Here is a 20,209-nt window from a genome sequence, read left to right on the forward strand (position 1 = left end):
CTTTGGCCCCTGCCCTCTTGCTATTATGTCTCCCTAGTAGTTAGGGATATGATTTTGCCAAACCAGCCGGCACTTGTTAAGGATACTTGCTGGCACTTCTATCATGGAGAAGTATTTATACCCAGAACAAGGGCAGCTTCAGCACTGCCAAACAGTGCTCCTGCCCAGGCCCATGTGATAGAGGCTTTTTGTGAGGAAGGTATTAAATCCAAGATGCTTAGCTTTCAGGAAAACCCTAAGCTAAGCTATTCACTCTGCATTCTCCCTTGAGTCTTTCTCATTCTCCCCATTTTATAACATAAAGTCTCAGTCGGGCAACCCTGCCCTCTTGTTTTTAAACTTTGTGAGCAAGCTCAGACTGCTGGGGCAGGGAGGAAGGGCTGGGCTGCAAAGTCGGTGGGGGTGGGGACCTGGGTTGTAGCACCAGCTTTACCATTTGCCAGCCATGTGATTTGGCAACTCATTCAATGGAGCAGAGTCTTAGTTTTCCCTTAGGCAGGATGACAATATATACCTTTGCCAGCTTTTGTGGGAGAATAAATATTCCACAGTGGGCCACAAAGTGCCTAATGTGTTGTTGATTACTTTCTTAGTGGTTTCTTCCTGCATTTCTGATTGGCTTTGCAAAATTATTAACTCACTTAGTGCATATATTGAATACTCACCCTGCACCAGATACTGCATAGACACTGTATACGTACATTAGTAAGTGAATAGATGTGGCCCCTGGATTTATGGAAGTTTCAGCACAATGGAGACAGTGAGTAATCGAGTGGAAAAATGCATGATAAATGAAGCAAAGGAGTAGAATTAGGGTGCTGTGAGGGATAACAGGGGTAGGCCCATTTTGTAATAGGTGGTCAGGAACTATCCTTCTGAGAAGGTGACAATCAACTGATACTTGAGATATGAGAAAGCACATACAAGTAATGTGGTCCAGGCTGTGTTATAAAAATTTATTTAGGCTGCTCATAGACACTAGAAGAGAAGTGAAGGAGCAGGAAAAGACATGGAGACTCCAGTTAGGAGGTTATTGTAGAAATTTACTAGAAAGCAGTAGTAGCTTAGCTGTAGGATTGGTAGTGAAAATGGATAGGTACAGACATCCTTGAGAAATAATTATGAGGGACTGGGTAATAGACTATATGTGAGAGCGTGTCATGGCTCACTTTGCAGTGTCTGATTTGGGCAACTGGGTGAATATCAGTTATTAAAGTGGGATGATAATTTCCTCAAATGAAGTCTAAACCTAGACTGGGGGTGTAATAATGCCCAGAAGTTTCCTGGGGGTGGAAATTGGGTGGCTCTTATTCTGAGACATTCTGGGAGGTAGGAGAGAGATGTCCAGAAAGGAACTCTTTTTTTTTTTTTAATAATAATAAATTTTATTTTTATATTCCCTATACAATTGCAACCCCCCATTCTGACCCCAATCCCTCCCCTACCACCCCCCACCCCCCAAATAGTGTCTCTGGTTCATAGTTTTTTGTTGATTTTGATTTTCACTTTCTTATTGTTATTCATTTTCCTGGTCCCTTATTTAAGTTTTCTAGATTCCTGCTATGAGTGAGACCATCCGGTATTTTTCTTTTTCTTTCTGGCTTATTTCGCTGAGCATGATCCCTTCCAGTGCCATCCATGTTGCTGCAAATTGCATGTGTTTATCTTTTTTGAATGCTGAGTAATATTCCATAGTATATATGTACCACATCTTCTTGATCCAGTCATCTATTTTTGGGCATTTGGGCTGTTTCCAAAGCTTAGCTATTGTAAATAGTGGTGCTATAAACATAGGGGTGCAGGTGTTCTTTGCAATGGATGTTTCTGTGTCCTTTGGGTAAATACCTAGGAGTGGAATTGCTGGATCATATGGAAGCTATATGTTCAGTGGGTCCAGAAATCTCCACCCAGCTCTCCATAGTGGTTGGACCAGTTTGCACTCCCACCAACAGTGCAGAAGAGTTCCTTTTTCTCCACACCCTCGCCAACATTTGTTGTTGCTAGTTTTTTTAATATGTGCCATTCTCACTGGTGTGAGATGGTATCTCATGGTAGTTTTGATTTGCATTTCCCTGATTACAAGTGATGTTGAACATTCAGAAAGGAACTCTTGAGGATGAATTCATTTCCTGAAGTCAGGGTACATAGACCCTCCCTAAGACTAAGAGACTGGACAGAAGAACTAAGAATTTCCCTCCTTTCCCCACCAGTGATGCAACAAATACTACATCAAGTACCAAGTAATAGCAGAATACCAGTGGGCAGAGAGAGAGACCTCCTTCTCTCTTATGTAGCGTAAACATAACAGAGTATGCCAAAAACTGAGGGTGGAATAGAAACACTAAGGAAAACTCTTTGGTATACTAGATCCTACAGTGAGCACAAGGTAGCAGCCCAGTGCTGGGGGGGAATTTGAAATCTGTGATGTATTAGAGGTAACTGTAGAAGCAACACAACCCAGGCTCAACTCAACTACTAACTAGATGGATTTTATCAGGCTTTTGGCCTGATAAAAAGAAAAAAAGTACCTATTTTAAGGTGTAAACATTATTTACCTTAATCTGATTTTGCACATACCATTAAAACAAATAGTATGAGCTTCACATGTATACACACACACATGGAAATAAATAAACTATTGTAAAAAGCAATACAGGGACCCAAACCCAGAAAAAATGACTTAGGTGTTAGAATGATTGGATAGAAACTTACAAATACCCATGAGTAATATGGTAAAGGGAAAGAAACAAATATGCATGAACAGATAGGAATTTTAGTAAAGAGAGAGAAGCTATAAAAAAGTGAAATTGAAATGCTAAAAATAACTTGTATAAGAGATGAAGAACCTTTTCAATGACTTATTAGAAGACTGGACACAGCTAAGAAAAAATCTTTCTATTGAATATAGGTAAATATTGATTATCCAGACAGAAACACAAAAAGGAAAAAAAAATGTAGGGAAAAGGTAGGGCATCCAGAGCCCTGGATGTATCTCTTTTGCAACAATTATTTGGTTTCCCAAAAGGAGAAGTGAAAGAAGTTAGGAAAGAAATATTTGAAGAGGAAATAGCTGAGAATTTTTCAAAGTTACTGAAATACAGCATATCACAGATCCAAGAAAAGAATGTCAAGAAACAGAAGCAAGATTAAAAATACACAGGTAGACACAGTACCCAAACTATTGAAAACCCAAGCAGGCAGTCAGAGAAAAAAAAAAAAACTTTTAAAAACAGAAGAATCAAGATAAAAGAAACAGAAGGCTAATCAACAGTCATGCAAGCCAGAAGACATTGGAGAGACACCTGTGAAGTACTGGATGAAAAATTTTAAAGCATCTTTCAAAAAAGAAGGCAAAATAAAGACTTGTATGTTTTAGAACAAACAAAAGTTGAAATAATGCATTGCCATAAACCTGCATGAAAAGAGATTTTTTTAAGGAAGTTTTTTAGCTGAAAGAAAACACAACTTATGCACATAAAATGAAGGTTATCCTAAATGATGGAAATGAAAGTAAATATGAGTTTTTAAATTTTAATTTCTTTAAAAGACAATCAAATGCTTAAATCTAAAATAGTAACAATGTATTATGGGATTTTTAACATAAAAGTAAATGTGTGACAATAATAGCAAAAAGGATAGAGGAAGAAATGGAAGCATGTTGTTACAAGGTGTTCATACTCTATATGAATTTGTGTAATATTATTTGAAAATTAACTGTGATAAGTTGAAGAGCTGTTTGGTAAACCTTAGGGAAACCATTAAAAAATAACAAAGAGGGGCCTCTCTGATGGCGCAAGGGGTTAAGATGCTACCTATGAAGCTGTCCACAGGCTCTGCAGCACGAGTTCGATCCCTGGCCAGCCAGGGAGCAACTCACGTGGCACAGCAGACCTCTCCTGTCTCACCCACTGCTACCCTTAGCAGTGTCCTTTAGTCAATTTGCCTGTTCTGTTCCCCACTCTGACCCTGGTGAGTCCTCTCACCGCCCCCACACACCTCTGGCCTGTACGTCAGCTCTTGTATGCATAAATAAATAAATCTTTAAAAAAAAACAAAGAGATAATCAAACAGTTCATAATAGAAATGAAATGAAATCCTCAATGAAAAAATAAAATAAAAAATATAATGTGGGAGAAAAAAGGAACAAAGAACATAAGGGACAATAAATATCAACTAGCAAGATGGTTCCAATTATGTTAATAATTAACATTAAACATAAATGGTCTAAACACCCCCATTAAAAGGCAGATATTTTCAGATTGGACATAAAAGCAGATCTAACTGCCTACAAGAAAACCATTTAAGTATTGCTGAGCTAACAAAAAGTAAAAATTGCAAACAACAAGCAAGGTAAAGCTTTTACTAGACATTGTAGCCAATGCAAGAAAAAGAAATAAAGGCAGCCAGATTGAAAAGGGAGAAATGGAACTGTATCTGTGTGTAGATCACTTGATCCTGTAGATAGAAAATTCTGAGGAATTCACACATCCAGAGCGCTATTATAACTAATAAGTGATTTCATCAAGACTCTAGGATACAAAATCAGTATACAAAAATCACTTGTATTTGCACGACATAGCAATGACAATCTGAAAATGAAATTAAGAAAACAATTACACTTACAATAGCAACAAAGATTAATTTAAAAAGTACAAACCTGGGCCTCCCCTGGTGGCACAGTGATTGAGCGCTGGGCTGTGAGGTTGCCCGCAGCCTCTGCAGCGCTGATTTGTCCCCGGCCAACAGCGAGGGTCCCACCAAAAAAAAAAAAAAAAAAAAGACAAACCTTGGGGCCTCCCTGGTGGCATAGGGGTTAAATCTCAGCACTCTCACCCTATGGCTCAACTTGGCAGCCGGAGTTTGATCCCCAGCCAAGAAGCTAACCTACACGGCATAGCAGTCCTCTTTGGTCTCACTTGCTATTCCCCTTAGCAGTGTATTTCAGTAGATCTGCCTGTTCTGCTCTCTACTCTGTCTCTGGTGAATCCTCTCACCCCCACACCTCTGACCTACACCCCAGTTCTTCTATGCAAAAAATGAATAAATAAATCTTTTTTTGTAAAGTACAAACCTTGAATGAAGCAAACCTTGGCTTAAATTTAGTGGCTAAAAAGTATAAATCACTGTTGAAAGAATTGAAAAGAAACCTAAGTAAATGGGGAGACATCCCATGTTCATGGGTGCAAAGAATCAATTTGTTAAGATGGTAGTATACCCCAAGTTGATACACAAATTCAACTGAATCCCTCTCCAACTATCAGTTGCCTTTTTTTGCAGAAATTGACAAGCTGATTCACAAATTAACACAGAAATGCACGGGACCAGAAGAGCCAAAACAATCTTGAAAAAGAGCATAGCTGAAGGACTCATACTTCCTGGTCTCTAAATTTACTGTAAAGCTATATAATCAAGACCATGCACATAATTAGTATTCCTGAAAAAGAAAATGCAAATATATATATACTTAAAAAGATCAGAATTATATAATCAAAGAGAAACTCTTCAATCAAGTAAAATTTCATTGGACATTTCCTATGTGCTGTACTACATGATCTGTCCATTCTTACTCTCATTGACTCTGTAGAAATATGCTAGGAGAGAAGTTCCATCATCATCTCCTTCTTACCAACGAGAATACCGAGGTCTGTGACTTGCCCATAGCAGAGCTGGGCTCTGAACCTGGACGGGCAACTTGACCCTACTCCAGTGCATTACTGCAGACCCCAGCTCCCAGCTTGTAAGTGGGGAGTTTATGCCGTGTTCCAAGAACAAGGTTGAATGGCTATACAGGTTGAATGGCAAGACATTTCCTAGTAGATTTTCTAGACCTCAGGGAAAAAAGGACTGCTCTTTATAGATTTTCTGCTGGAAGAACAGTAGGCTGTCTTCTGAGTTCTCCACAGCAACTTTTATTGTCAGAAGATATTGGAGTATCTTCAGTCGGAGGGGGACAGAGTATGAAATGTCAGGCTGGGTCAGGTTTAGAGGGATGGAGGCAAGGCTAGACATTCGAGAATTCAGGGCCCCTGGTATCCAGAGCCCTTTGTTACTATTCACCAACCAGGAATTGATACAAAAATTAAAAATTCAAGAAACAGTAAATGCATTTCAATATAGAACCAATGCAAAAACAATTATGGGCAAGAACATAATTGTTAGGAAACTTGACAATGTAAAAATAGTAATATAACAAGAGCAGAAGGCTGAGAAAACAAAGGGGAAGGTAGTATGAATATGTTCACTCATGCCTGGCTCCACAGATGTGGTGCAGAGTTGAACTAAGTAGATGAAAGAATTACATATTTTCTCTCTCTCTCCATCCCTGTCTCTCACCTTCTGTCTATCTCTGTATATGTATACATATATGTAACACATATGAACATGTAATATATGTATTTTAACTGTAGAGAGACCTTTTATGAACTACATGTAAAAAAAATTTTTTTCTGAATCTGGGTGTGACTTTGGTTACACTTTAATTTTTCCTGTTAAATTTAATTAAAATTAAATATAATGACTTGCATTTAAAAGTAGATAATATAATACAATCAGTTTTTTTTTTAAAGATTTATTTGTTTATTTATACAAGCACTGGGTACAGTCAGAAGCGTGGGAGGGTGAGAGAATTCACCAGAGTCAGAGGGCAGAGCAGAGCAGGCAGACTGATGAAGTACACTGCTGAGGGGAGCAGCGGGCTGCAGGGGAGGTCTGCGCGCCATGTGGGACCCTCACCTGGTGGCCAGGGATCGAACCGGTGCTGCAGAGGCTGCTGGAAGCTTCGCAACCCAGCGCTCAACCGCTGTGCTACCGGGAGGCCCTACAATCAGTTTTTGTCAAATACTTTTTACCTCTCCCCTGATACATACGTGTGTGTGTGTGTGTGTGTGTGTGTGTGTGTGTGTGAGAGAGAGAGAGAGAGAGAGAGTGCGAGAGCGAGCACTATCTGGATTGTTCAATAACTGGTTACTTAGTGTGGTGGGATTTTGAGACAATCTTTAATTTTCTTTTATGTACTGCTCTGAATTGTTTTTGTTTTCGTTTAATCATGGCTTTTTTTTTTTTAAATTAAAAACTGTCCTCAGAAGCAAATGAAGGTTAAATTTTAAAAGTTTCAGTGTTGGAACTCCAATTGGAGATGTCAAGGAAGCCGAATGTATGAGTCTGGAACTCAGAGGGAACGTCTGGACTAGAGATGATAAACACGGGAGTTGGCAGCATACAACTGATTTTTGAACAGGCATGGATGAGAGCACCTTAATAAAGACTTAAGAGAGAAAAGACAAATGCCCAGGACCGCCCTCTGCATCTCCAGTACTTAGGGAGGCATGCAGGAAGCCCCCAGAAATGATGGTCCCCAGAGCTTGGAGGAGCACCTCTTACTGCAGGGTGACATGCCGAGTGGGGAAAGAGCCGCCAGTCCTGATAAGATGCTCACGTATAGTTTGAAGGCAAGGTTTGCACACCTGGGTTTCATTCCATAGCTGGTTCAATGTGTGCCTTCTACTTTTCTTTTCCCCCAAACTCGCAAGTTAGAGAACCAGCAGTTGCTTCAAGTCCACGTGGAGAATAGTTCCAAGGCCTCTGGAAGATTAGGGGTCTGGTTAATGGCTGGGTCTTTGAAGAGCAAATGTGGACAGTGTGTTTGGAGCGCACTTGATGGTTTTCAAATGGACCACAGGTAGCTTCTGTTTGTGGGTTTAAGGAGAGTAGCCTCTGTCCTAGTAGATATATGTGTTTGGACTTCACCATAACCCATTCAACTTGCAAGTCTTGGTCCTGATTAGTTGGCAGTCTTTCTTGCAGGACTAGAAATGTTAACCTATGTTAACCTCCTTATCTGTTGACAAGAGGTCAAGTTTGGGGAGAGGGAGCTTACGTTGTTTCTCTCAGCTCTCCCCTTGAGCGTAGATGCCTGCTACTTGGGCCATGGGCTGCTGGGAAGCCTGGCGGCCTGGCCTGCTCTGGAGAGTTCCAGGACCAGTGCCAATCACGACTCTGCTCAGCTCTTTTGCAGCTCATCAACCTCTTGTGGGACTGGAGCCACAGTCTTGCCTGTCGGCGACTTCAGCCGTTGGTGGATGATGCCTATTTCTGTGTGTTACTGGGACCGGCTTCTGTGTCACCCAGCCTGTCAACATCCTGGCATTCAGCAGAGAAGCTCCGCCCCTGATGCTCTTCTTGGCACTGTGACTTGGCAGCGCCAGCACTCCTCAGCCCTGGTTGCAGGGAGGGCCACGCACACCCTGGGCTGCTTGGCTGCTCCCCATCTCTAGAAGTCATTTTCTCTGTGCTTCTCCCCAGTGCTGGTGGCGCACTGATGTTTGCATAAGGAAGGCAATTTTTCAAGTCATGCAGTGCATTTAGAGATAGGGTTTGAAGGAAGTAGGCTTGGATGTGGATCTGATTAGTTTTCCGATTTTCTCCCCTTCTAGGTAATACTTACTAATATTCAAAACAGAAGTCCTAAGCCTGGCCCTGCTCCCCACGATCAAGAACTAGGTTTTTTCCTAGAAACAGGACTTCAGAGAGCCCATGTCCTCTATTTCAAAAATGGGTAAGCCTTCTTCATTTTTTAAATCAAGTTCCTAAAGAAGGAAAATAGAAAACCTTATAATGCTGTCTCCAGTTTAGTGATGATCACGCGAACTACAACTGGGCTATTTTTTTTTTTTAAAGAATGAACATAGACTCTTGTCTTTCCTCCACTGTCTCCCTCTCTTTCCCCTGAGCCCTGGAGCTGGGAGAAGGCAGGGCAGAGGGCACCCTGGGGGCAGCGTTGAAAGCATGGAGCCTCAGCACCAGCTGGGGTGGATCTGGGGAAGGGGTAGGGAGGGGCAGGCTCTCAGCTGCCCTTCCTCCCAGGGAATGGCACCACTGGGCCTTCTTTCTTGGTGGGGAAAGTTACTGAAATGGAAACCCTGGCCCACAGGACCACACCCCCCCCCCCCCGAGAATGGCTGATCAGTTCAGAGAATTGATGCCAAAACTCAGATTTTTTTTTTTAATGAAAGTGAGTGTGGCTGTAAGTCTACACCAGAACATTTTCTACTTGAGCTGCCTTTGAAAGAGTTTAAGAACCTGGATGTAGGGGGTAGCACTAATGCTCTTGACGTTTTTTTCCTGTTTTGTGTTGCTCTTATGAGAAATGCAATGATTCTGTTCCAAATCTCTTCAGCTGTCCCTTGTTTTGACATTGTGCTGCAGGATAGATGTGCATGGAGAGCAACAGTAGGTATCTGGGTCCTCTTGGCTCCACTAAGCTGTGCATGGGGGCCCCTAGCGGCCTGTCCCTCCCTCTAGGAATAGTCCTCTAGCGCTTTCAACAGCAGAGGGGACTCGCGTCCCAGCCTTTGGATCAGTGAGCAATGGAGTTGCTCCTTCCTCACTATTAGGACCTTCAAACCTTGGGGTGTAGCTCATAGAAGTGGAATTTCATCATCTGCCTGTGGTCCAGGCCACATAGGTCCATCCCCCTAGTTAAGAGTAAATGTTCATTTTCCAAATCCTATTGAGAAGCCCTGCTTTGCCCCAAAGTCCAGTGGTTCAGAGTCACATGGCCCAGGACACCCCAAGGTTTGGAATGGCTTGGTGCTTGGACCTGAAGACGGTCTCCAGTGTGATCTCATCGCCACTGACTGAGATCGTCTGAGCAGTGGCGCATGTGCCTGGAGCTGATAATTGTGTTATATTTTCTTTGCTGTTATGAATAGTGGGAGAAGGAGGGGATGTGGAATATTTTCTGGGTGACCTGTTTCTTCTCCCTTTTCATAACAAATGGTGGTTGTCACCAGGACTCCAGCCCTTGCTCCCCTCCCTCTCACCCCTGCACATGTGTTGTGCTGACGCATGGCAGTCTCAGGCCAGGAAGGAGCTCCCTGTGGCTCAGGAGTGCCCAGCCAGTCCCCTCTGCTGAAAACATCATGTGTGAGATTGATAAGAGTGCCCTGGATACCTTACTCTCTTCTGGAAGCCTGTCTGTCCAGAAGGAAGAAACAGGGCTGTTGGCTCTGACTTTGTCCACTGAACCACTAGCTGCCTGCCGGAATCCAGCTGAAAAATAATGATGTGAAGTTCTCTGCAAGAGAGGATGGATGTCATGCCGGGAATTGCTTATGACTCATTCCCCCTTTTATTTTACTCAAGTTCAAGGAGATTCCCACTGACAGAGCCAAAGTCAGGGGAACTGCTTAACTTTGAAGCCTTTTCTCCTCTTTTCTTGTCCTGGTCTCTTCCTTGGACTCGGAAAGCAGTGCTGGCGCTGGGCCCGCCACTCTGGAGGCTCCTTGCTAGCGTGTGTTCCACACTCTGGGGTCTGCAGCAGGGAGGAGAGATTGCTTTGGGGTAGGAGGAGATGAGGTCAGTTTTGAGACCACAACCTGGATGAAAAGAGAGAAACCAGTGCAAGGTTTTGAATGTGCCAAGTGGGCTGGGGCTGCCTGAGTCCCACCAGCAGGTCCCTCAGGGCCTGAGAGCTGCACCCAGGGCCCTGACAGGGACTTCTGTCATCCCACAGCACTGGTTATTTCCTGTGGTGACTTCTTCCTTGGCTCTGCTTCTTCCTTGTCTCATTCCTTTTTTGTATTTCTGCACTTTAAAAAATACATCTCTGAAAGGACAGAGTGGACAGAGTTTGAGGGATTTATACGAGTAGGAAAATGCACTTTAATAAGTTTGCCAGTAAGAGCTGGAAATTGATAAAGCACATTTTTTCTTTCGAAAAAGACTTAAATATGCTTAGCTTTTTTCTTTTCATCCCCAAGGAATGAGTTACAGTAATTAATTTTATTCTTTTCTATTCTCTCATCTTTTCCAAGAGTGAGGCCAGACTGGTGAATATCGGTCTCTTTCAGAAAGAACTGGACCTCAGTTGCTGGGCCCCCCGAATCCCTTAGTGCCTTGTCCTCCTGCATCCTCACAGCTGCCCCAAGGCCACCCCAGTTTTACCAGGAACCTGGCTTCCAGGTGCAGACTTCATCCTAGAGCACCTCCCTTGTGGGGGGCTGCGTGGGGGGAAGGCAGTGCTGCCTCTCCATGTGGAGGGTTTTGATCAGACCCTCAGAGTGTGACCTTATCTGTCTCCCCACCTCTGAGAGGGAGGGTCCGCTTGACCCCCAGGAAGAGACCTTGCAGGATGGTCCCACACTTCTGCTGGTTTGTCTAGTCATTGCACTCATGTCTCCCTCCCTCCCCTGCCCATCTCCTCCCCTCAACACCCCTCTCCTGCCCCCCTTTCCACTCCTCCTGGTTCCTGCCTCCCCCCCACCTGCCTTCTCTGCACCCCCCCTTAGTTACCCTTACTCCCACTTCCCTGCTTCCCCTCCATCTCCCTCCTTTTCTCTCTGCCCTCCTTGGTGGGGAGAACACTGGGCTACCATCCAGGCCCGTAACAGCCTCTCCTCCTGGCCCAGTGCCCCCGAGCCTGGTCTGACTTGTCATGCACCCACATCTGCTTCAGTCTGTTTCTCTTACCCCCTGGGTGGCGGCAGCTCTCCTGTGCAGGGGGAAGAAATCTTGTGCAGTCGGGGGAGGGTGAAGGATGAAGGCAGGCGTCATGACCTCAGGCTGTTGCCTTGGGGATTCTTGAATTGCCTCTCCCACTGCAGGCACTGGGGTGAGGGCAGCACCGGGGTGAGGGCACTGCAGTGGTGGAGTCTGAGGACCTGGATTTAGATCCACCCTTTCTTGAGGGGATCTCAGTTTCTTTTACTGTGAAATAAGTCTAATACTACCTTAGACTTGCAGGGCAAGTCTGGCAGGGCCTGGCAGGTGAGATGCAGATGGGAAATGTGTCTGGCTGGATCACCTTCCGGAAGTGGGGCCAGGTGAAGGTCAGACTCCTGTTGAAGTGGAAGTTTGCAAAGCAGGCATCACACATGTGACCACTGTTCCTCACACTACAAAGTTTTCAAGGAAGGACATTTATTTATCACCTGTGGTTGAAGTGAGCTCTGTTGAAGATGTGTGTCATCTTGGGTAACACCTAATAACTGATGTCCATGTTGGTATTTCAGAGAAAGGAGGTGGGTTGGCTGGTGTGAGGCTGTAGCACTGGGTGTACATTGGGTAGCACAGCAGGTGGCAAAGAAATAACTCCAGCCTGGCCTCCCTGCAGCCTGGCCTCCCCTCAGTCTAGCCTCCTTTCAGCCTGGCCTTGCCTCAGGCCTGGCTCCCTTCAGCCAGGCCTGTCCTCAGCCTAGCCTTCCCTTGGCCTGGCCTCCCTTTGGCCTGGCCTCCACTCAGCCTGGGCTCCTCTCAGCCTGGCCTGGCCTCGGCCTGGGCTCCCCTCAGCCTTATATGGAGAGAAACGTTAGTCCCCACTTGAGTCCTTACAAACTGAATTGCCAGAGAATCTTGGGTTTGGGATGCCAGCAACTTACTGTGTGTTGTTCTGGAATATTTAACACTCTTATAAACACAGGGTAGCAAAGGACATTCTTTTATGAGGAGTATAACTTTGCTTCTTGTCAACCATGTCAGATGATCTGGGTGAGTAAAATGGATTGTAGTGTCCAGTTTCCCTGGCTCTGAGTTGCTTTTCATTCAGGGAGGGTGGGAGAAACTGAAGCAAGAAGACAAATGACCCTCAACTGAGTGGAGATGTGCCTGTGGGCTGTGCTTGTTCCTGGAGTGTGTCTCAGTGGTACATCATGACATTCTGTTTGGGTCACCCTAGGCAGAAGAGAGTTGGGCATTTGGACTCCCCCAATGTACTTGCAGCCTCACCAGGAAATAAAGTGGTATGGAAGGACTTTTTGGAGTTCTGTCATTATAGACCATTAACCACCACTGTGCACTGGCTTCAGTACATTTCTAGATTTCCCCTTTGTTGCTGATTTTCATAACTATTCAGCCCAGCTCAATATAGCCTAGAATTAGAAGGCAGGAAAAGAGGTGCAGCCGGTGGTTTCAGCAGCTGCAGAGGGGTTGCTTCCTGGGCTTTTGGATTCAGAACCGGCACCACAGCAGCAGAAGACAGGCAGCCTTGCTCCAAGCCTTCTCCCCAGGCTCTGGAGTATTTGGCCTTAGCCTTGCAGTCTAGCCTAGCATTGAGGCCCTCTTCCCTCTTGCATTAAAAAGTGTTTGCTTTTTAAGCCATACTCTACTTTGTAGGAGTCAAATGCAGTCTACTTGAGAGAATTCAGACACATTCCTAGTAAGCATTTGATATCTATCAACTTTTTGTGCATGAACATGGGACATTCTTCCAGATATCCAGAGATTAAAATGAAATGGGCCTCGCACTGTAGGAGAGAGCAGGAGAAAAGAAGGATAAAACATGAATTTTACAGGTTACAGTATGGCTGTATAATAGAATAAACTAAGAACCTATGACTTTAACTGAAGTTTCCAGGCCTGTTCATTCATTCATTAATGAGGATTAATTGCGTAGCCAGCAGGTGTCAGACCCTATCTCATCCACTGGGGACGAAATGGTGGAGAGAGGACAGAGTCCCTGCCCCTCTAGAACTTAGCATCTCACGGTGAATTAAGACTTGAAAGAAGCAGTTTGGGGTAGTTTGGTACTTGTCAATAGGGGACATCCAGGTGGCTATAAAAACAAGCAGGAGAGTGGCCTTGAGGAGACAGGAAATGCCCCACGATATCTGGAAAGGGGAGGAACATTTTGGAAAAGTGGGCTGAAGTAACAGATGTAGACAGACTAGGAGAAGCAGGGCGCCTGGCTAGGGCTTGGTGGTGGTGGAGAGGGGGAACTGCCTGGGGCTCAGGCACATCACCGGTGTCAGTCAGGCTTAAGGGCACTCTCGCACCGAACCTCCAGACAGAGCCTGCAAACCTGCAGCCCAGGCATGCTGAGCACATTTGCTTCAGTCACTGCCCCTCAGAGATGAGAAATCTGAGATTCAGAGACACCATTTTCAATAATCATTCAGTAAATATTCATTGAGAGCCTCATAGGTTACTTCCTAGTGCCAAACATGTCCTAAGTGAAAGGTGGCCCCAATCACTGCCTTTAAGGAGTTTACAGTCTAGCTGGGGACCAAGGCAGTCTGATTTATTTGGGGTCACACAACCAGCTGGTAGCAGAGCTGGGACCTCTGACACCCTATCTCCCACTCTGTGTTCTCACCACTCAGGCCGTGTTGTTCACATGACCGTTCCCCCTGACACTGCGGTGCTGAGCAGGAATACATCGCACTTAGAACATAAGGACATTTAAAAGCCAGTCTGTAATTATTTATGTAATGAAGTGTCAGCCCTGTCTTCTTTGTTGAAATATAGACTATGTCTGGCTCATCCCTTAATGCCATCAAGACTTTAGTATGGAAACAAAGAATCTTTGTCAATTTTAATTATGAAACTCCAAGACCACTTTGAGTGATGAATTCAGGGGAATGATTTACGGGGAGGCAGGTAATTGCTTTGGATGGGCTCTGTAAGTGCTAGCCCTTGATGAGCCTTAGCCTCCTGGCTCCCGGGAGCTGTTCTGTCGCCAGGCGGGCACACTCAGGTTGGGCTGGCCTTGGCTTCAGCAAAAGAATGGGAGGTAGGGGGGATCATTTCAGACATCCCAAGGGTGTGTGTACAGTGGGTGGGGCCTAGTGAGCTAACTGGCTGGCGTGGTTTTGCGCAGCTGTGTGCTGCCTGTGTCGGCCCCACTTAGAACTGGAACACCCCGAAAGATGAACTGGGGAGGAGTTTATTCCAGCGCTTCACAGTAGATTTGTTTAGGATCGAGCTTTTGTTTTAGTGGGGGCAGCAGGAGAGAGGGAGATTCTTTATTTGTGTGTTGATTCATTCACTTATTTATTTACCCATCAAATATTTATGTGCTAGGAGCCAGGTTCAAGACAGCAAATGTTCCCCGTGGATTTCTAGTCGAGCAGGAAGAGAGCTAAGCCTTAGGAAAAGGGAAGAAGACAATGCCAATGAAAAAAATGAGCCTTTCCACTTGCACATTTTTCCAGAAAGAGATGATTATATAATATGGTGTCTAAAAATCAAAGTTAGTTTGGGATATTTTTTCCCAGTATCTCTGGGTAGAGCTGGAGACTGATCCCCTGGGAATCACCCATGCAAAGGGCAGATTGGCAGACCAGCCTGGAGTCACACTCAGGGTCTCACTCAGGATGGGAGGAGCGTGTCTCACGTTCAGTGTGGAAGGGGATGCCACCCACATGTCTGGTTCCAGATGAAGTGCTGTGACATGCACTTGTTCTGCCTGCATGTGCTCAGCGCCCCCTCTGTGCCAGGCGCTCTTCAGGTGGCTGAATGAAATGGAGAGCAGCAGATGTGGGCCCAGCTCTCAGGGAGAAGGCTCTTCAGTGCAGTCGTGGGTGTGTGACTAGAGGCAGCATCAGGAGGAAATGTGCCCACTTCTGTGAGAGTGCATCTGAAAGTGAGTGGACCTGGACTGATGATTAGGGGAGATTTTCCCAAAGAAGTGACCCAGCAGGAGCCTGCAGGTGAGTCGGTGAATCCGCTCCAACTAGCAAGGTGAGGTGGGAGGGCTGCTTGTTCTTGCGACCCAAAGGGATCCTCAGAGGCATCTTGTCCACCAACCACCTTTTCCCTCCATTTTCTTTTTCTCCTTAACATTTAACCGATATCAAATACACTACGATAAAATAAATACACTGGGGGTCTTCTTAGGATCAGCTGGACATTCTGACCCTGGAGAGTTTCCTTGACACCCAGGTATTTAGAAAGATCTAGAACAGAAGCATATATAGCCATCAGGGCAGAGTCAGGGTTTTCTTCTCTGTGATTGTGCTCTTGACAGTCCATACAGCCACCTAGGAGCTCTTAGCCCCCTCCCCCTCAAGTGACAGCTCAGGAGCTAAAAGAAGGAGTCTCACCCTGAGTGGGTGTGGGATCTGCCTGTGTTCAGGGTCCCCTGAGAGATATGCTCAATTATAAAGCATTACATTCAAGGAAGCCCAGAGCTACAGTGTCCCCATCAGATATTTATAGTTTCTTCCAGACCAGATGCAAGTTATCAATCAGTGGTCATTTTTATCATAAACAATGTTGCCTAGGAACATAATTGACATTTTATCTTTATTAGATTTCCAGGGAAATGGAACTAGAAAGTTAACCTAAGGTCATATTCTCAAGCAGAAGAGGAAAGGAATTTCTTAATGCTTTGCCAACATATTATTTTTTAAATCTGATTTATTTTCTCTCTCCCATCACCAGAATAAAGTTCCACTTGAGCTGGAATTTCAGCTGCTTTGTTTGGGGAGTGATGTGTACCTTGAACAGTGTCTGTATGTAATTGTATATGGGTAGATGGATGGATGGACGGACGGACGGACGGGTGGACGTAGGGACAGATGGACGGACAGACGGAGGGACGGATGGATGGATGGATGGATGGATGGGTGAATGAACTTCTCATTTCAACCAAGATGGCTGTGACTTATAGATGCCTACCAGTTGTGCATTTTCTTTGAAAGCAGTTAATGTTGCACATGTTTATTGAGAGCTAAATGTGCCAAGCACTGTGCTAGCTGGGGGGATAAGTATGAACAAGACAACTAGGACCAGCTGTGTGGCAACTTATCTACTCCTGTTACTGCTTCTTGTGGTAAAGCGGGAGGGGTGCTGTGACCTCTGTGTCTTCCAGTATTGGGTGTCCTTCTGTTAAGAGGTGGTAGAGGAGGCCAAGTATCAAATAATTTCCTTTCCCTCAGTGAGAAAGAAAACCTTTCCTGGGACGATCACAGGGTGCTCTCTCATTCTCCTGTCTCTGAGAGGGGAGGGATTTACAACATGGTGGTGCTAGAATGAGATTTATTATAAGAATCTGCTCAAGCAGGCCTGACAGCTCTTTCATTTCTGAGTAGCTCCCCACCTGGTGGATTTGGAGGCTTGGAGGCCTCCTTACTTAGGCCTGGTATGTACACATCTGGATTGGGTTCCAGAGTCCCCAGAGTGGAAAGGGGAATCACTTCTTCCAAGACATGGCTGTGGAGAACTTTGGCTCCCAGAGCCTCCCAGACCCACATGGTTTAGAGAATGCTGTTCTTTGGAGTGGAGTCCTCATGGTGAAGTTGGGCATGGAGAATGTGAGAGTGTGCAAGTGTGGCCTTGGAGACAGCCCCTCCAGGGCGGACTACTGAAATGGCATGTGTGTGGTCCTGTCTGGTCCAGGCAGACGGAATCCACATTTTACCCTCCCCGTGCCTCTCAGACTGTGGGGACTTTCTTGGTACCTGAGTGATGTGTGTGTCCAGAGTCCTGATGTACCTGCCCAGAAAGCGGGGTAGTTGGAGGGAGAGTGGGGGAGTACCCCCGATCTGGCTCTTGGCCAGAGCTCACCTAATTAACCCCCCATTTTCCCATCCATGGTTTAGGTGTCAAATGTGTTAATGTTTTACTGCAAGGGCAGGGTGGGGATCAAGCCCTAGCTTCTTTCAAAAGGATATTTCCTGCTCTTTTGTTGTTGCTGTTGGTTTAAATCTTCATTTTTTTCCCCCTCCATTCTTTCTTGGCAGAGGTATTTCTCATCAGCTCTTAGAGAAGGTTGCTGAGAAAGATTGAGCTAAAGCCCAGAAAATGGATGTGGTATCTTCAGAGAATTTATGAGTTTTCTTAGGAAATACTAGAACCTTCTACTGAAAATAAGAGGCACCATAGCTTTTCTTATAAATGCTAGCCTTTGTAGTTGTCTGAAAATATTTGGCATATGTCTACACACCATTGAGAAAATGCACAATATAATGATATATCCTCATAGCGGAATCCTACATTAAATAAGATTTTTAAAAATTAATGGATTTTTTTCAATTGCTATTTGGTTTTGACATTTCCCTCTTTTTGGTGTGAATTCTTACTTTTTATTCACCAGTGACTTGGTAGTGATTCTCTAGCCTGGCACAGACACGCTGTCCCTTTCTCCCTTGCTCTTCCTTCTGTTTCCTTTCTCTGCTGGCAGGTGCTTTTGGTTGATGGGTGTGGTAGCTGCTTCTCCTTTGAATCTCCCTGCAAATTAGCATCAGAAGCAGCAATCTCTGCATGTTGGAGACAAGCAGTTAAAATATCAGGAAGAATCTGGGCTATGTTCCTTCTAAAGAATATCCAGGAAAACTATTAACCAGACTTAGTACAACCTCTGATTTATAGACTTTTTAAAGAGATGCAATTACATTGCTTTTAAATACATTTTGAACTAGTTAAAAAAAAAAACAACACAATTATTGCCTACTCAATTCTGTGGATGTTTGTTGAGAGCCACCGGGATAAGCTCTGAGGATATGAGATGAATAAAAAATGTTCTCTGAGCTCATGGGGAAGAGAAGGATGTCAACGAATAATTATAACACCTGGTGAAAAACACTATAATGAAGGGATGAGGGGAGGAGGTGGCTACAGGAGGGGAGGGCAAAGGAAGAAAACACCCCTACCTGGAAGAATTCATCAAGTTTCTTAGAAGAGCCGCATTTAAACTTGGTATTTGAAGGAGGGGTAAGCTTGCCCATCTGACAGTTGTAAGATCTCCCCATGTAGGGAAGATGAGGATCAGGGTGGAAATCATGATTGAATTCTCAGTCTACTAAGCTAGACACACTTCTGTGCTCTTGAGAGATGGGACTGGCAGTGATCAGAGGGCACTGACTCTGGGCCAACCCCTAGGCATGAAGCCTCCCTCACAAATTACTTAGCACCGAGACCTTGGCCAACTGCTTAGCTCCTCTCTATTCCAGCTTCCTCTTTTGTTGACTGGGGATGATAATAGGGTTGTTAGGCAGACTGAGTGAGTTAGCAACTATAACACGCCTGGATAGTGCCTGGTACATAGCAAACACTAGGCAAGGGTTTGATAAACAAATAAAAATCTACAGAAGAAAGGTTTGACAATGCCCTAGAGGAAAAGGGAAGAACTGGCAGCAGAGAAATCTGGAAGTTGGTGGCAGCATAGTTCTTGGATCTTCTCATATTTCCACAGAGGAAAGACTATAACCAGACAGCAAAACCCAAATTCCATACACAGTGTTCATGGCAGGACTCAAAGGCAAAGGACCCTGGTGAATCCAAAGTACAGACTGATGGGGACAGACTGCCAACAGCTACAGACTAGCATGTTACCTGCATTTGTGTGGGAGAAGCAGAAGGAAGCAATGGAGGGTGTGATGGACCTGAGACCAGGAGACCCTAAAGTAGCCAGCAAATATTTACTGGAAAGCTTGTCTGGCCAATATGAAGTTAGCTACTGGAAACAAGAGGGTTTTGCCCAGTACGGTCTAAGGCGTTGGAGTAGTCTGGTCCTTGTCAAGATTTGAAACTGACCCTCGAGGGCAATGAACTAGGACTGGGACTCACAAAGAGGAGAAGCTGCTGACAGTGGAATGAAAATTAACCAAGCAGTGACATGAGAGAGAAAAGAGCCAAGTGGTAGAGGGAGCTGATGTCTATATCTTTGTACCTACAAATAATTTTGGCAGCTTTATTCAGGTGTAAATATGCAGTCATTGTTTTTAATAAATTTAGATAGTTGTGCAGTCATTGCCACAATTCCACTTTAGAACATTTTCATTACCCTAAAATAGTCTTCTTGTCTATTTCCAGTCAATCTCCACTCCCACCCCCAGCCCTGGATAACCTCCTGTCTGCTGTCTCTATAAATTTGCCTTTTCTAGAAATTTCACATATATGGAATCATAGACAGATAGTCCTTACATTTATGCTTCCTTCACTGAGCTTAATGTTTTTCGGGTTCACCCATGTTGGCCTGAAATGATAGGTCATTCCTTTTATTGCTAAGGGGTGGTTCCATCATCTGGTGGGCTACTTTTTTTGATCTACTCACCCACAAGTGTATATTTGAATTGTCTTCACTATCTGGTTGTTATCAATAGTTGCGATGTGAATGTCACCTATGTAATTTTATGTAGACATGTTTTCATTTCCCTTGGATAGACTCGTGAAATTAGTAGGCTCTATGAGAAGTTTATGTTTAACTTTTTAATAAACCATCAAGCTGCTTGCAGAGTGGCCAGGACATTCACATTCCTGCTGGCTGTATATGAGAGTTCCATTTCTTGCCATTCTCTTCAACACTTGGCCTCGTCAGTTTTTTTTTTTTAAATTAGAGCCTATCTAATGGGTTCTTGGTGTTATTGTCATCTAATTTGCATTTGCCTAATGATTAATCATGTTCAGTGCCCTATTTATGCTGTTCAGATGCCTTCTGTGGTGAAACTGCTAAATCTTTTACTCTGTTTTCAGTAGGGTTGTCTTATTATCA

General features: G+C 44.5%; 1 protein-coding gene across 4 annotated transcripts in view; it reads left to right on the plus strand.

Moving 5' to 3' along the window:
• Positions 1 to 20,209, plus strand: part of TTC7B (tetratricopeptide repeat domain 7B) — a gene marked incomplete at both ends in the record, with an annotated part of 220,263 nt that overhangs the window by 55,185 nt on the left and 144,869 nt on the right. For 3 of the 4 annotated variants that reach the window (XM_084240962.1, XM_084240963.1, XM_084240965.1), the window contains one exon: positions 8,433 to 8,554. In XM_084240962.1, coding sequence (XP_084097088.1) covers positions 8,433 to 8,554 — 122 coding nt within the window. Of the gene's footprint in view, positions 1 to 8,432; positions 8,555 to 9,204; positions 9,229 to 20,209 lie in introns of all 4 variants that reach the window. The other variant, XM_084240964.1, reaches the window with a different exon arrangement.

Source organism: Talpa europaea, assembly GCF_964194135.1.
Source record: "Talpa europaea genome assembly, chromosome: 8".
NCBI classification, from domain to species: domain Eukaryota; kingdom Metazoa; phylum Chordata; class Mammalia; order Eulipotyphla; family Talpidae; genus Talpa; species Talpa europaea.